The sequence below is a fragment of the Magallana gigas genome, chromosome 7 (assembly GCF_963853765.1).
Source record: "Magallana gigas chromosome 7, xbMagGiga1.1, whole genome shotgun sequence".
NCBI lineage: Eukaryota > Metazoa > Mollusca > Bivalvia > Ostreida > Ostreidae > Magallana > Magallana gigas.
Genome location: NC_088859.1, coordinates 10,661,221 through 10,678,054, shown reverse-complemented (window position 1 = coordinate 10,678,054; position 16,834 = coordinate 10,661,221). Strand labels below are relative to the sequence as shown.

The 16,834-nt window shown below is 36.7% G+C and overlaps 1 protein-coding gene across 6 annotated transcripts in view; it reads right to left on the bottom strand.

The window, feature by feature from the left end:
* LOC105332408 (uncharacterized) overlaps positions 1 to 16,834 on the bottom strand; it is a 61,514-nt gene that overhangs the window by 27,566 nt on the left and 17,114 nt on the right. For 4 of the 6 annotated variants that reach the window (XM_066067484.1, XM_034455858.2, XM_066067485.1 and 1 more), the window contains 37 exons: positions 15,863 to 16,122; positions 15,302 to 15,435; positions 14,936 to 15,066; positions 14,537 to 14,716; positions 14,089 to 14,297; positions 13,691 to 13,854; positions 13,325 to 13,461; positions 12,844 to 13,041; positions 12,469 to 12,686; positions 12,053 to 12,216; positions 11,800 to 11,936; positions 11,391 to 11,588; positions 10,955 to 11,163; positions 10,615 to 10,760; positions 10,367 to 10,494; positions 9,813 to 9,980; positions 9,507 to 9,703; positions 9,087 to 9,223; positions 8,709 to 8,827; positions 8,407 to 8,613; positions 7,922 to 8,124; positions 5,807 to 6,611; positions 5,474 to 5,653; positions 5,037 to 5,227; positions 4,543 to 4,658; positions 3,913 to 4,031; positions 3,522 to 3,710; positions 3,051 to 3,274; positions 2,802 to 2,920; positions 2,554 to 2,672; positions 2,127 to 2,303; positions 1,659 to 1,843; positions 1,254 to 1,363; positions 1,047 to 1,150; positions 744 to 932; positions 302 to 483; positions 97 to 212 (listed from right to left, as the gene is read on the bottom strand). In XM_066067484.1, the coding sequence (XP_065923556.1) occupies positions 97 to 212; positions 302 to 483; positions 744 to 932; positions 1,047 to 1,150; positions 1,254 to 1,363; positions 1,659 to 1,843; positions 2,127 to 2,303; positions 2,554 to 2,672; positions 2,802 to 2,920; positions 3,051 to 3,274; positions 3,522 to 3,710; positions 3,913 to 4,031; positions 4,543 to 4,658; positions 5,037 to 5,227; positions 5,474 to 5,653; positions 5,807 to 6,611; positions 7,922 to 8,124; positions 8,407 to 8,613; positions 8,709 to 8,827; positions 9,087 to 9,223; positions 9,507 to 9,703; positions 9,813 to 9,980; positions 10,367 to 10,494; positions 10,615 to 10,760; positions 10,955 to 11,163; positions 11,391 to 11,588; positions 11,800 to 11,936; positions 12,053 to 12,216; positions 12,469 to 12,686; positions 12,844 to 13,041; positions 13,325 to 13,461; positions 13,691 to 13,854; positions 14,089 to 14,297; positions 14,537 to 14,716; positions 14,936 to 15,066; positions 15,302 to 15,435; positions 15,863 to 16,122 (6,769 nt within the window). Of the gene's footprint in view, positions 1 to 96; positions 213 to 301; positions 484 to 743; positions 933 to 1,046; positions 1,151 to 1,253; positions 1,364 to 1,658; positions 1,844 to 2,126; positions 2,304 to 2,553; positions 2,673 to 2,801; positions 2,921 to 3,050; positions 3,275 to 3,521; positions 3,711 to 3,912; positions 4,032 to 4,542; positions 4,659 to 5,036; positions 5,228 to 5,473; positions 5,654 to 5,806; positions 6,612 to 7,921; positions 8,125 to 8,406; positions 8,614 to 8,708; positions 8,828 to 9,086; positions 9,224 to 9,506; positions 9,704 to 9,812; positions 9,981 to 10,366; positions 10,495 to 10,614; positions 10,761 to 10,954; positions 11,164 to 11,390; positions 11,589 to 11,799; positions 11,937 to 12,052; positions 12,217 to 12,468; positions 12,687 to 12,843; positions 13,042 to 13,324; positions 13,462 to 13,690; positions 13,855 to 14,088; positions 14,298 to 14,536; positions 14,717 to 14,935; positions 15,067 to 15,301; positions 15,436 to 15,862; positions 16,123 to 16,463; positions 16,585 to 16,834 lie in introns of those variants that run through there. The other 2 variants (XM_066067488.1, XM_066067486.1) reach the window with 2 other exon arrangements.

The following is a 16,834-nucleotide window of genomic DNA, read 5'->3' as shown; positions in this document are numbered from 1 at the left end:
TATAATATATATAAGAGTAATTTATAGATACCTTGTTTTAACCAGAAAATTCTATTTTAGGAGAATCAAAATTGATCTAATCAGATGATAGTGTACCATTGATTCGCTCCATAAACTGATTGAATAGTTTACTGATGGGGTAAACAACATTAAAGAATTCGCCAATATTGACGTGGAGCTCCTGTTCAAAGAACCTCATCCAGTCCATAACTCTATAAATAAACATGATGTAAAGAATAGAAGCAGTTTTCTTTTACGAATGTGTACTTAAATAGCATGGATTTTTTCAACAGAAACTCACTGTTTAATGCCATCACTTAGAGAGATTTGTTTCTGGAGGAACATTTGCCAGTCTCGGGTGTTATTGGTAGATGTTATAGCCGTCAGCACATATTGGATCTCCTTCAGTAGATCACTCCATGGTACTGGTTCAGGGTCGGCAACCAGGTCCACTCCAGTTTGGGTTTTGTATATGGCCAACAACTGCAAAGAAAAATTATCCATTTAATAAGTTATATATTCCATTTACCAAATCATGAGAAGGTATTTAACAAAAAATTGATGACTGTTTTTTATTGCATCCAATATGATTAAAGTAAAACACATTCTGGGAGAATTTTCTGGTTAAAAGAAGACTAGGGGAAATAAAATTAACTGTCACAATAAAATTTAATTGCTGTTCATAATAAACATGTTTCATTGTATTTAAGATTAATTGTATTTAAATACAGCTGAACACTTACATAATTGGTGAAGACATCACTTGGAAGGGCATATTTTGGGAGTTCACTGTACCAGCTGTTTGGAGACTTTGTACAGACAAGTTCCGATACAACCGGAGCATTGTTCTGAAAGTACCTCTGAAGTTCAAATAATATTCCTGAGCTACAGAAAACTGATGAGAACTCCACCATTTTCTGAGGATCTTCCAGCTGGAAAAGTACAAAGTATTTCCCATTTAATCATTCAAGCCTGTTTTTAATAAAGATTAAGTTCAGAAGCTGTACAACTTAATCAAAGACTGTATAAATTTTAAGCTAACTCACCAAGATGACAAGCTTATTGAAGCGACTATTGGCCAGTTCATATCTTGTATTCAGTGATGACCAAGTGTTGAAGATGTCTGCCAGACCATTTACATTATTGGTGTCTGTTCATGAAAGTGAATCAAGATGAGTCAATTAACACAAAACACTATAACCCTGGTAAATAAAACAAGGCGAAAATTGAAACTATGCCAAAGTACTGCTCACCATCTAAGAATTTGAGCATCTCTGTGAGCACATTGAACATTCCTCTGAAGGTGTAAGGAATGGGAGGGAGTCGGTCTGTCAAACTGGTCTGCAGCATGAACTCGATGATTCTACAACATTAATCATCATCAGATAGAAAAAGAGAATTGTATATGTTTTTCTGACAAGGTAAAAAGAAATTGCATAATTCTGTAATTTAAAATGAAGATATATAATTCAGGCTCTGAAGCTATAAAGTCAGACATTAGCTTTCCTTTTCTTTTATGTCTCAATTTCACTTTAACAAAAAGAACAGAGAGCAAAAAAGAGATACTGAGATCAAATTAAGCTTATGTAAGTTTCAAGAGTATACATCTACCATCACCATTTTCTGATTGTAATGATGTCTGTCTGTATTGAGCCTACCTCTGTGGGTTTTGGATGTACTCTGAGATGATGTTCATGGTGTAGTTGGTGTCCAGTAGGGCGGTCAGGGAGAAGGAGGGGGGTGTCTCCACCAGCCCCGTCATCAGGGAACTGAAGGTCTCCATGTTCCAACTGAACTCACTCCAGTCCACGGCTGCATGGCTGGAGTTCCAGATCTCCATCAACTGAAAAATTCACATCCATGTCATTACAAACAGAGCAAGAGGTCTAACACCCTGTAGTGAGGATCTTGAGTGATATATGCATGCAAATTTGGTTATATCTCAGATATTCAATCTGCCCTTATAATGTATATAACTGAGGATGGAAAAAGCACCTTTTTGAGAAACATTCATCTTGATCAGCATCTATACTTCTATCCTTTTATGTATTATCATCAAATACAATAGTTTTGATGCTTAATTGTTTTTGGTTTATCAAAATGAGTACATGTACATTTGTACTTACTTGATTTGAGATGTGAGTGGAATCTGTGAGATTGTCTAGAGAACTCAGAAGGCCTCCATAGTTGGCACAGAGTAGGGGCACCCAGGGGGAGTCGGGGGCCAGTTCAAAGTACTGGCTGATGGTCCCATGTTTACAGTAGTTCTCTATGGAGCCCACATTCATCAAGGAGTCAATCAGCTACAAACAGAATGAGAGAGTTAAATGGATCAAGAAAGTCAAAATAAAGAAAATTGAAGAAGGTGGGAGATGTAATTCATAATTATTTCATACATACCGATATTGACTTATACTCTGTATACCAATTATTACTGTATACACTGATTTCATATCAAAAGATAGATCATGCAGCACTATACAGCATACAACATACTGAACACCCTGGAGACTTTGCCTTTTTGTTTAAAGAACACATAATAAAAAAACTCACCTTAGTAAAATTCATCTTCTGGATTTCCTGAATTCCATTCTGTGTCAAGCTCTGTACTGCATTGAAGTAATCTATTAGGGCAGAAGAGTTCTGGAACACATTGTTTACTCCCAGGGATCCTGTCAAAATATCAAATCACTTTGATGCTTGTTCCAAAGAAAGATTTTCAGTATGTTTTAAGTTTATTTCTAGAGAAAATTTGGTGATATACATGAACATCAGCATTCATTTTTACTGAATAACAATACCTTTCAAATATTGCAGTTTGTCATTAGCTAACTCAAGAAACATGTTGACAGTCATTATAACTTTGGCAACTGATGGATCTGGAATAGCACCAAGAGTAGACTGCAACAAGACTGGTGCCCTAAAAAAAATTTCAAAGTTAAAGATTAAAGTTCAGTCATACTTAAATGTTTCAATGATTTAAGGAGGCTAGATCAGAAGTTAACTTTCTGAAGAAAAAAATATTTTTAAAGATACAGAAAATTTCTCACATTTTGAGCAGGTTTTGGCTCATCTCGCTCTGGAAGGAGGTTTCCAGCCTGTGTATTGAGTTGAGCAGGGCCGAGACGTTGAAGATGTCGTCTAGACTGGTTCCCACCCAGTTCCTGGAGACCAGCATTGTCAGGGCTCTGTTGAATTCTATGGCCGCCTGGTTGTATGCAGTCATGTTGAGGGCGGCCTGTCCACTCACTGACTCACTGACCACTGCTTGTAACTGGAATGTATCGTTACAGGATGAATGTCAGTGCTCTCATAATGACCAGATCACAAAAGTAATATACCCCAAATAATATCAAATAGATGTTAATTATGTGTCATATGCAAGTAAAAATAATTAAAAACTTTCAGCAAAAATGATGCAGTTGGTCTTTTGAATGAAAAGAGTACATGTGTATCAATGGTGAAGTTAAAAAAGGTAAAAGTAAAATTCTACAAAACTAAATAATTATTCATCTGTTTACTTGTTTTGCAAACTGATGGTTGGCTAGGAATCCCGTCATGGCAGCCTCCAGTAGAGACGACTGGTTGATACTACAGAGTCGACCCTGGAGTTTCTTCAGTGTAGTTTCAGTGGCCGGGGAGGACAGAGATTGGAGGATGGCCTCACACACATGGCCTGAGGCCGTCAAATTCTGGAGCGCCGAGGACAACTGATAAACAGACAGAAAAGCGTTAAGTACAGACTACACAATTAATGGTCCACAAGACATTATCCTATTTTATTCATGCTTTACATATCACATTTATTTTATCCACGAACAGTTCATTTCAACTGCTGGTCAATTGATTTTCAAGTCAAGAATATCTAAAAATATCATACAAAGCATTTAGTTAGGACTCGTCTTTCTATACCTTGGCGGGGTCCACCTTGAGGTCTCCGATACTGTCCAGAAACTCATTACTCAGGATAAACTCGACAGCTGGGTCTGTGCTGGCTCCTCCCAGGATCACAGCCAGACTCAGGGGCTGAGCTGAAGCATCAGATATCAACAGTACATGGGTCAGAATACATTATTGTAGTTATACAATGCACCTGCACATATATATTATTATAACAGTAACTTGATCCCGAAGGATGGATCACACCGAGTTGCCTGGGGTAGATCATAAGATCAAATGAGAAGAAATGATAAAATTATAATATGCCCTTGTCCATTTAAAGTTTTCATTACATAACAATATTATTAAAATCAATTGTACAGTATGACGTTTACTTATACAACACAGCTTTTTTAAATGAACTCTTAAAACGTGCTAAAATACAGACGTTATTTTAAGTGAACTCTACGTCATCAGTTTCAGAGAGTGGTGATATGGAATCAGAAGCCAACAGTATGGAATTCGAAAAATCGGATCACATTATGTAAAATAAACAGTATCAAGATTCAAGAGGAGCAAATTGATGGATATATAATAAATGCTGTTATTTGACTTTCTTGACTATTTTTCAGTGAGAAGAGCAATAAATAGACACATGCTTACTGGCAATATTCTCCATTTTGGCTCCCAACATCTTGAGCCACAGTGACATTCCATTTACCACAGCTACCACTTCTCTCCAGTCCGAGGAGTTCATTGCGGTGAAGTATCCGTCCAAGCTGAAAAGAAGACAGCGAACTGCTACAGTTATAGTTCTCATTCAACAGTTAAGTTTTCGCTTTCTTGCAGAAAACTGAATTCTATAATTAGAAAATTCATAGTTGATACTCTGGATTCATCAGTATTTGTTGGCAATGATTTTTGCGCTTTTGTAAAATTCAGAGTTTTTTTGGGATACATAAATGTGTGGACAATGCCTCCATCAATACAAATTGTTGTCATCTTTAAAACTTCCATTAACATTTGATTTGGTGGGTCCGTTCACCAATGAAATCTAAAAAATTGGTGCTCAGCAGTATTGATGAAACTTGAAATTATCTTCAAACCTATATTCAAATAAATCAAAAAGCCTTCAAGGCAGCTTAGCTGTCCTATACCTAGACATCATTAGAGGGTTGGCAGTGTTGGGGAGATTTGCGACTTCCATTTCCAGCTGTTTCTGGAACTCTGTCATATTGATGCCAAAGTTTGTGCTTGATTTATTCAGGTAGAGGGCAAATTTGTTGTTGAGCTGCTCCACTGTATTCAGGAAATGCTGGATGTCAACAACAGGAAGAGTCTGATTTCTCTGTAAAACAAACAAAAATAAAACTCATGAAACTTTTTTTTTTAGGGGGTGGGGGTTCATTCATTTATAAATTTGAAACTATATACAGTATTATATGCATATGAATATCAATTGAAATCTTACATACAAATATTTGAAGAAAAAAATGTATTTTGCTTTATTTGTTGTATTTATACTAAGAGCTCAATATTGAAGATATTTCAGTGCATTACTAAGAGCAATAACTGTAAATCTATTATTATTTACCATCATCAGTGTAGCCATGAACTGTTCAGCCTCTTTTTCATTCAGGGTGCAAATGAGACTGGTCAGTGCAGTGACATTGGTGGAGGGAGGGAACCAGAACAGCTCTCTCCAAGCTGTAGCATTACATGTAAGGTTGTATATGTCCTGTAAACTCACACCCTCCATAAAGAGCTCTGAAATCTGGGAAAGCAAGAATGATTCAATCCATATCTTAAAATTCTATGCATTCTCATTACTGGTTCTTTAAACACATACCTTAAACTGAAAGATTTTTTCTGTATAAAACCCGAGAAAAAATAATCAAAATTTGTAACGGAAACTGACGTTTGGTACCTTATTTGTTGGTTTCATAAAGCCAAATATCATTCCTTTGATGTCATTTGGGTCAAGCGTGACCATATGGTCAATGAACCTGATTGCTGAGGTCATCAGTAGTTCTCCAGTCTGTAGGAACTCGTTGATCTTCTGCCAGGCCTCTGTATTGTTAAACATCATCGCCAGCTCTCCGTACAGTTTGAACAGAGCAGTGAAATCATCAGTACTGTTCTGTGTGGTGTAACCTTTTATCACATTGTTAAAAGCATTGCCTATATCTAAGTGAGAGCTGGAATTGTTGACAAGTCTCTCAATGGATTGTACCATGTGCATGACTTCACCGACAATGTTCATCCAGTTTGGTGTCTCATTTGCTGTTTCATTCTTCAGTATTGCAGTCAGGTCCGAGACTCTAAGAGAATCTATGATAACATTAATGACGTCAGAGTCATTTAGATGACACAGTGTAGAGGACACGGGGCTGACACTGCTGGTCCATGTGACCAGTCTGTCCCAGAACTCCGTCGAACACAGCACGGTCAGCGGTTGGTCACTGGTCATCATCCTGACAAGTTCCGATGGATTCTTGATTGGAGCCAACATCAACTGTTCCGCGGTTGCCTCACTCAGATTGAGAGCCATCATTAACCTCTCCAGAGCTGGGACATAGTGTACAAGATCCTGTAGATTGGAGAAGTTCCTGCCGGCCATCATATCCAGTTCGCGATTGGTCACGTTTAGCAGTTTTTCAAGGAACAGGCCATATGTTCTGATTGGCTCCTGATTTAGGAATGGGGACATGGAATCCAGAATATTTTTCAACCTGGCGAGAAAACACTCAGTGTAAATAAAAGTATTGACCATGAAAAGGAAATCTAATCTTTATGTATTCATCTTATCATGCAATAGAGAGAAAATGTTCATCTGCAATATATCATGATATACCGTATAACGGGTAATTTTTACTGCTGTGATTTTTTACGAATTTGTCATAAAACAGGATGATTTGAATTTTTACGCGTTATATTTTTACGAATTGGACATGTCCGTAAAAATTAAAATCATCTGTGGTAAAAGGTAAAAACATAATGTGTGTTAACTGTAAAACCTTGGTCACTTTTGTAGAAATTCCTCCTTATGTTTAAGACGAATGTGATTTAACATGTTTGTCGTTCCCCCCGTATAGGATAAGTTTATTTCGCACAGCTGACATTTTACGTTTTTTGAAACTTCAGTTCTTTTAAAATATTTCCAGACCTTTGAAGTCGGTGGCGGCATTTTAGGTCTGTTCAATTTCTCTACTGTGTGCTATCTAATTTATATAATAGACTATATAAACGATGTTCAGTGAAAAACAAATCATTAAAGTAAGCCAAAAATAAGGGTAGAAGACAGCCAAAGGTAACAGGTGCTTGGTCACGATAATTACTATATAAACACTGCCACAGGCGATAACGGTCATTTAGCATATTTAGAGGCGTAGGACATCCTAATTACTGTATGTACAAGTGACATCCTTACTTTATACATTTAACTTTATTTCATATGTGATATACACTTTACTTATTCCTATTTATCTGGGTATCATCATTGATGTACACCATGTGCTCGTCTCAGTTCGATTTACCGGGAATAAAAGAAAGACAACTCCATTTCAAATTTTTTTTTCTCTCTCTTTCTTTCTCTCCCAACCAAAAAAGACATCTAGCTACTAACGTGGCATTATACGTAGTTTTAAAAAATACTCAAGACTGAATGAAAGATCTGATTCCTATTTATCTGTTATCACCACGTGTTCAAAAATGCTCAAATATACCTACATGTACATGTACAGCCGTCAGGGACTGAGCTGAAGGTCATGAACATTACTCTCATACGTATGATGTAGAAATTTACGTGCGGTGTTTTTTTACTTCTGTCAAAATTTACGCGTTTAATTTTTACGGATTTATAAAACTCGTAAAAATTAGCAGCACGTAAAAAATACCCGTTATACGGTACTTCTACGACAGATGTACAGGCTTAATTCAAAAATTCTATACCCAAGTAAACGTTGAGATGTATACATATATCTTGTAAAACTTCATTTGTTTGGCATTAGATAGTGGTTGGTGGTGGGTGTGTGTGACTTACTGAGATGTGATGTTGGTCAGTGATCCTGAGGAGACAGGCTGCTGCATGAACAGGTGGAGCCAATAGGACTCATTGGACCAGCGAGTAGGGTACCCGGTCACTGCTGGGGGTTGGACCACCCACTCAGAGACCATGCGGGTCATATCTGTAAAGAACACTGTTACCTCTGTCCAGTTCACAGATGGCTCGTAACTTGGATCCAGCTGTGGAAGTTTAATAATCAGACATAAAGGGCCAAATTTTCAAGGACACAAGAACACAATCATTACAATTTAGTTTCAAGCTGTTTCCATAACAGCTCCTTTCAATTTAGTGTATAAAGCTCATAATTCTGGATATTTATCTCAAAATTTGCTGTAAATTTGATCATTTTATTCTCGTTTCTATTTGAACATTGACATAAAGACAATTTTTTCATGACTCTAATCTTTAAAAAAAAATATCAGAAATTCAGTCTTCAAATACTTGTAACAGTATATCTTTACCTTTAGTTGAACGGTGTTGAAGTCAATAACTTTCTCCCACTCTGTGGGTATCTGGGTGAAGTTGACAGTACAAAGTCTGGTCTGTAGGTCTGTCAGGTCAACGGTCATGCCCGCGGGGGCGGAGAAAATCCTTGTAAACATTCCCCGTGACTGATCACAAAGGTCCAGCACTGCCTCTGTCATGTTCTTCTGAACCAGGACGTTAAACTAGAATGGAACAAATACATGTATAAAATCACTGCTAAACAAAATATATAAGAACTTCACATTAATTTGTTATACCATGTATTCAACAAAAGTACCTGTGGTGTGTTTGCAGAGTGCATGAGTACTTCAATGGCTCCCGGTTGCTGTACTAGTTCCCACAATCTGCGAGTGTTGTCTGCTCCTCTCAGGAGTTCAAACAAATCAAGCATTGTGTCTGTAATGTCAATTAGCCTTATAACACCTCACTATCACATAAACTTTGACAGAGGATTCAATGCTTTACCTCCTTAATAGGTAAAATGACAATAAAAAGTAGATCACTCATATACAAAATCTGTATGTTGCAATCTCTGACTAACAAACTCATTATTCATAAGTTCACTTAACATGATTCAAATCTAAATTCTTAAGTTAAAAAAAAAACCAACAATGAAAATAACATAATTTAATCATTATAATTGTGTAACAATCACCGTTTTTGAGGCCGCTGAATCTGGACCACAAAGCTTTAATGATGGTGAAGGAGGCATCAAAGACCTGCAGCAGCTGTTTACTGACCTGGGCAGAGGAAGGAAGACTGGCCACACCTCCTACCACACCCCCAATCCAACTGTCAACACACAACAAATGCGTAGTTCAAACTGTAGTTTTCTAATTCATTACTTTAGGTTTTGCTTTTAAAATTTAATAAAGAAACTTCTAAACAGCAATCTCGAACTTTCAGCGACTCAAACTTGAATCAAACAATAAGCAAGCTTTTCAATAGAATTTTGAAATAATTTGAATTTTGGGTTGATTTTAATGTATAAATACTAGCTAGAGTATATAGAATTAGCTTGGATAAGAAATGTGTATCAAGTTAGAAACCAGGATGACCTGATTTTTTTACTCACACACTGATCATGTTAGGGTCGGTCAGTGATTTGACAAAGGAGGAGGAGGCTTTGTTCCAGACCTCCAGCTGCATGAACTTGGGCAGGTTGTCGATGTCGGAGGAGTTGATCATTTTAACAATGTCTTCTATCTTCTGTATAATATCTTCCAAGCCTGCACTGACGTTCAGAGAGGAGGCAGCTGTCTTATCGGAAACCTGACAAATTAATCAAGGTAAGTTATTTCTGTTAGAAAAATAAACGATGTCTGATGGTTGGGAGTAAGGAAGAAGTGAAATGATAGCAAACCTTGAAGGATAAACATACCTGATATCTCATCACTTCATTTGTCATTTCTGTGAAATCCAACTGACACAGTTCTTTGAGGAAGGTTTTGGGACTGAATGCGAGAGAGGGATCATCAAACATCATTGTCTCTGTCTGGTTACAGAACCCAGACCAGCTCTCCGTCATTGAAATAATCATGGAGGGAACCTAAACACAAAATCCCAGGTCTCATTATTATCAATATCACTGGAAATTACATGTAACATATAGATTTAGATATCAATATATGACTAAATAATATATAGTGAATGGTTGGAATTATTAAGGTTTTGTATATAGCATTGCTAGAACAATATGTGTGAATGTAATAATGGCCAGACTATAAATATTTGTCAACAAAATAGTCATGGTGAAGCCTTACTGTTTTACTGTAATATCTATTACATATATGAAACTAAAGTTATTATATCATAATCATAAAGTAGTTTCCTAGAGAAAGTTACACTTCTGAACTCCGAGATGAAAAGAGCAATCCAAATAATGAATAAAAATACTGAATTACAGACATCCAGTTAAACACTAATACATGTTACCTTTTCCAGGTGATGGACGACATTGTAGAGCAGTGTTTGGTAGAAGTGGGGCAGTTGGTCCAGGAGATTCAGCAGCAGCTCCATCTGGGGGTAACCTGCAAACTCTGCCATTATGTTCTTCATTGCATCTGCAATGAAACATTCAAATCATTAACTTGCATAGGAATGTTCAATATGTTAGTAAAAGATATTTAACAGTACCACACACAATGACACAGGACTGTGTGGTGTATTTGCAACTGACTTACCTGGGTTTCCAGCCAGCACCTGTTCCTTGAGCTCAGCCAAGATCCAGTCCGTGACCTGTACAGCGGTCTGGAACTCTGTCACATTGGACAGAGCGGACGTTAGCGAGTCCAGGATAGGCTTCTGATAGGCTGCTGTCATCAAGCTCCTACAAACAGTTAACAAACAGATCAGTTTACTCTAATCAAACAAAGGGGATATTTCCCAAAATTTCAACCAACATTTTCAATATAAAAACTAAAAACTTAAGGATTTAATTTTTTTGCGAGAGGATTCTTTAGTTACTTATTAATCTTTGAAATCTGATATTAAAAAAACCTGCAGGCAGATCACTGAACTTACTGGAGTATGTCGGTGGATGTGGTTTTGTCGGTAAGTCTCTGTAGGAAGTCTGTAAACTCCTGGGTGTACAGCGACCCGTTTAACCAGGCGTTGTTGTCACTCAGACTGATGGAGGGAGGGTGGGTAATGATGTCCGTGATCAGTCGAGACATCAGCTGGGACTGCTCCACCACCACACTCATGTTGACTGACGGAAAGCCACCCGTCTTCTACAGAATTAATGAGGACATTTCAAAGTAGCTGTTGTGTATCTCTCGTTAGTACTTTAATTATTATTACCATATATGGACATACTTCATAAGCAAAACAGAGATGTGTAATATATATTAAATTTTTTTCTTCTTGTGCATACATATTCATTCAGAAACTCCACCCAAGCTCATTTTCAGATACATGTATGACATATATGTAGCACTAAAGTAGACACTCCTCTAACCTGTAGATCTTCCATCAGCTGTCGGATGCCATTGGACTCTGATAACTGATGCAGAAGAACCGTGATGTTCATGTTTACAGTGTCACACACGTAGTTACGAAGCTTCTCCGCTCCCTGTATGTCACTGGGATCCACCACAGGTGTCAACACACCCGGGTCTGTACAGAAGCGCATGGCACTGTTTGTCAGTGTTTGTGTCTGTGTAAACAAATAAACCAATCAAATATACTGGAGGCAAAGTATTTTCTTCAGATATAACACAAGTTAATCTGGATTTTAAAACCTTCAAAACTTTTTAAAAACCCACAAATTTCATAATTTTTAACTTATGAAGAGAGCTCCATAAATAGTAATGCCATTATACATAGAAGTACATCAGTTTGAATTCTATCAGGTTAAATGCCCTCACCTTCTGGGGATCATACATGATGTTGACCAATGTTCGGAACAAGACTCCGCTCATTTCTGGTGAATCCGAGATCTGATTTAATAGTCGGGTCAGCTCAGGGGAGTTAAAGTACGTGGTTAGTGTGATGTGTGTGGAATCTGAAACAAAATCATTACTCTTTCCACATAAATCTTCACAATACAGAATCAAAGCAAATTGTAGTTTTTAAAACTGCTCAAAATCAAATGATATCTTAGAGATCTGAAACATTTACCATTAAAGAGTTGCAGTTGTTTGATGATGAACTGTTGGATAGTATAGGTCTGGTAGGCTAGCTGTGCTTCCATGGAAATTACAGATGAAAGTGCCGAGGAATTGCCAGTCATCTTATTGATCATGTCCAGAATAACTGGGATTTGATTGGCCAATTCAGCTAACCTATTTAAAGTGAAGTCAAACAAATTGAAAGCTCACAATTCATTGATGGTTTTTGTCAAATTTATACTGGCTGAAAGGTCACCACCAATATCTATGATATACATGTACATGATCCTAAAAAAATCATTATATGCCACTTATAATCATTAAAGGTGTAAAAAAAAAACTTTCTCCAAAGTGAAAGAGTGTATGCATGTGGTTTTAAGTACAATATAGTACAACCTGTACTTGTAGAGCAGTTACAATACATACTGTCCATTTTGGAGTATGTCTGTGGATGTGGTTTTGTCGGTCAGTCTCTGTAGGAAGTCTGTAAACTCCTGGGTGTACAGTGACCCGTTTAACCAGGCGTTGTTGTCACTCAGACTGATGGAGGGAGGGTGGGTAATGATGTCCGTGATCAGTCGAGACATCAGCTGGGACTGCTCCACCACCACACTCATATTGACTGACGGAAAGCCACCCGTCTTCTACAGTACACAAAATCCACACATTTAACATCAATGGATTTATAATTATACATTAGTTTAAAAAAAATTAAAACATGATTTATAGGTATCTCCAACGTTTAAGACTAAATGGTAATAGCAGTATTGCTTTTGCGGGTATACATGTAGCAGTCCTTACTTGCAATGCCTCCATTAATTGAGGGAATCCATTCATCTGAGAGAGCTCATGTAATAGGACAGTCACATTCATGTTTGTAGTGTCACATATGTAGTTTCGTAACTTGTCTGCTGATTGGACATCACCAGGCGAGACAAATGGAGTCAGAAAATCTGGGTCTGTACAAAACTTTTCAACCGACTTGGTCAGGTCTGTCATCTATCAAAATATAAAACAACAGGTTACTTCTACCGATTTTAATTTTAATGAAATTAAGTATAAAATGCAAGGTTAAGCCTGGTGAATGAAGAAATCATTTGAATAGTTCTTTCAACTATACATGTGTCATGGTGCAGTTTTCAAGATATTCAAATAGAACTGCAAGCTTAACATTACCTTTAGTTAGCCTTTAATGTCTTATCAGCCTATGTAAATGTTATTTAACCTCATCTCCATCCAACATTGAGATTATTCAAATGATACTCGGAATGGTTAGAGTTACCTTTGAGGGATCAAACATCACATTGACCATGATGCGGTAGAGAACACCACTCATGGCAGGAGAATCGGAGAGCTGGTTGATAAGCCTCTCCAGCTCTTGTGAGTTAAAATATGTGGTCAAGGTTATGTGTGTGGAGTCTGCAAAAGATTGCAATAATTCTGAAGGTTATGTCTTCACATCCTGTCCGATTTGAAACAATTCAACTTTTTTTTAATGGAAGTACATGAAATATGACATCAAATTGAAAAATTCTCTGAACAGGCCAAAACATCTATGCTGACTGTTTATTATTCAACCAAGATATGTACTTCCAAAGTAATAATCAAAATTTAACCATTCTAACAGGAAACTGAATTCAGCACAAACCATTGAAGTGCTGGAGTTGATTGATTATAAACTGCTGCACAGAGTAAGACTGGTACAGCAGCTGGGGCTCCATGCTAAGGAAGGAAGACAACTCAGAGGAATTCCCACTCAGTTTACTCAACATCTCTATCACAGCAGGTGCTTGTCCAGCTAGTTCTGTCAGTCTACAACCAAAGAATGTCAAAAATATTTCAATACAGGGCAGGTCAAAAATATTTCAATACTTTTAGATGGACAATAAAAGCATGTCCTCCTGATAACCATTCACATCAAGGTACCTTGACAACAAATTATTTTAAAAAGGAAGGTTCCCATTTACAGATATTCAAAAAGAATTTTATCGCGCATGAAGAATACCCCATTCTGAAATTTTATGAACTGTTTTCGACAGTACTTACTTAGAAAAGTCCATGTGCTGTGTTGCATTGACAAAATGCATGAAGCTATCCCAGGTCATGCCATAGTCTGAGCGGAAGAACTTCTCCAAAGATGAAATTAATTTGGAAGAATTAAACAACAAGTTCCCGATTTCCATGAAGAACTTCTCTGTCTGATAGTAGGTCTCATTCCAGTTAATATTCACTTCAGAATGCAAGGCAGAGTCCATCTATATCAAAGTAAAAGAAGTTGATTAGCTGTGAGAAAAATATTGCATTCATGTAAAATGATTATCGTAAATTTCAATAAGTTTCTTCATCAATTCTTTAAGTACTCTGTAAAACATCTTTTATATTAACCACATTTTTAATTACATTCAACAGTGGACAATGTCTGAGCTTAGACTTTGTTCTTTTATAAGATAAAACTGTTTAGCACGTGACAAATTATATATTTTATATAGCTTACATCAAAATTAACGATTGCTGCTAGGCCTGTATTATTGAGCACCTCTCTGAACACCTGGGACCAGTCCACCTGACACAGGTGATCTTCATAGGGAGCCAGAGCGGGACTGTCCAAGAGGTCGGAAACCCTCACACCATGACACACCTGGGCTAAGTCTGTTGTCAACATCTTGTTCAATAACTAGTGTAAAAAGAAAAAACCATTCAGATGAGTAGAATGAAATCATGCACATACTATTTCTTTATTGTATTTAACTTTGTGGAAGAACAAATTCAGATGCTAGCATTATAAACCACAAATTACAATATAATTAACATAGAAAGTGGTTAATGAAGGGTAAGTGGGGTAGATGGAATGATATGTTATTCTTAATTTTTAAATTTCCAATATCACATGTACCATGCTAGGATTGGGTGTGATTTTTTCCAGAGCAGAGAAGAGAGCCGGAGCAGAGCTGTTGACCGTTTTCAGGAAGTCAGCAATGGTGGGGGACAAATCACTCAGCACTTTATCTATATCCATTGTAGAACCTACAAATTTCAATGAAAATTTTTTATCATAAACATTCAAATACTACTTCAAATTCAATTTTTAAATGATCTTTACAGACTTTCATTGTTTAGATTAATGTTATGATATGCAGATATTTCAAAATAATCAATGCATGCTAGGTCACATTCTTATTCATGCATTTTAAAATTTATTCATTTACTTTAAAATCAAATAGAAATTGTATGAAATCTCTGGCTAAGCATATCAGCTTACCCTCCAGGAATTCCGTCCCGAGCTTGATAAGACTGGCCCACTGCTTGACGTAATACCTGACTATCCTCCACTCTGTCACATTCTCTAGCTGCTTATCCAACTGTTCTAGAGAAGGGACTAGACTAGCTCCCACACTGTATTACATATAGATATTCAGTTAATACATACCCGGCCCTGGTCAAGACCATATATATACATGTACTGAGGAGACATTAATTAGTAAAGTCAAATATCTTAATTTTTTTCAAAATACTTTATAAATAAAGCCTCTATTCAAATTCAGAGATCAAATTTTACATGTATTATGGTAATAGACCCCTTCATGATAACTGCGGTACTGCTTTCTTGCAGGGCAAAATGATATACTTTGCCGAAATTTTAGTAGGTAGATAATTAAATGACGTAAATGAAACAACTGACATTACGTCATACTTCACCAAACTTACTATGTCATTTTGCCCTGCAAAAGAGCAGTACTGCAGTTACCGTGAAGGGGTTAATTAGTTTTTTATAATTTTTTAACATCTGTAAGTGATTGCCATATAAATTCGCAACCCGTACTTCATCATGTTCATATTCATAATATTCAGCGTATTCATGATGTTGGATGTCTGATCTGTTGGGGGCATCATTGGTGCCTTCATCTTGTTCATCATCACCTCTACTGCTTCAACAACATGGCTAAAATTGAAAGACTGAATGGATTCAATCATGTTCGTCACTGAATTCTGCTCCATTGTCACCATGCCCTGTATGTTGTACACCATTTGTGCCCAGTCAAAGTCTGTGTTGGGGTCACTATGGCTCATGTACGTTGAAATCTGTAAAATAGGTTGATTTGGATCAATTGCAAGTAATCAAACAGTAAACTGGCATTGGCATGCTAAAGAAAACATTTCTATAGGCTATAGGCCATATCAGTAGATGTTTCTAAGCTACGATAATTAAAAAAGTTAACCAACAAAGTTAACATAAATAAGTACTTCTTATCATTTATAAGTTTTATCTCACCACATCTAATAGTTGCTGATATAATTTTTTTTTCTATAACCTATCTTAAACCAGACGTCCAAGCTTAAAAGGAATTTTTTTTATGAACGTGCAAACCAGAGTATATGCATATCACACTGATCAGCAAAATCTCACCTGTCTTTAAACTTACAGATATCAATCCACCCAACAATACCCCAGAACAAAATTTTCAAGTAAAGGATAAACCAAAGAGTCCATTTGCCCATGATTTTTATCAAAAATCGTAAAAGTGACTGACGACAGACGACGTGACGATTTGGTTTTCCCGCATACGAGAAAACTCCGAACCCGATGCAAAAAAGAGCTACGAAATACATTAATCCCAGTTTTAGAATCGAAGTCAGTGAATATTTGTCTACCAGTTCAGGTGTTTTCGTGCATATTCAACATCATCTTTTTCAAATATAGAGTAGATATGGATATTAGAATACTCCATAGAAAATTGGTATGATGATTTATGTCTAAAATTGTTATTTCCAATTAAAAAACGAAAAAAAAAAT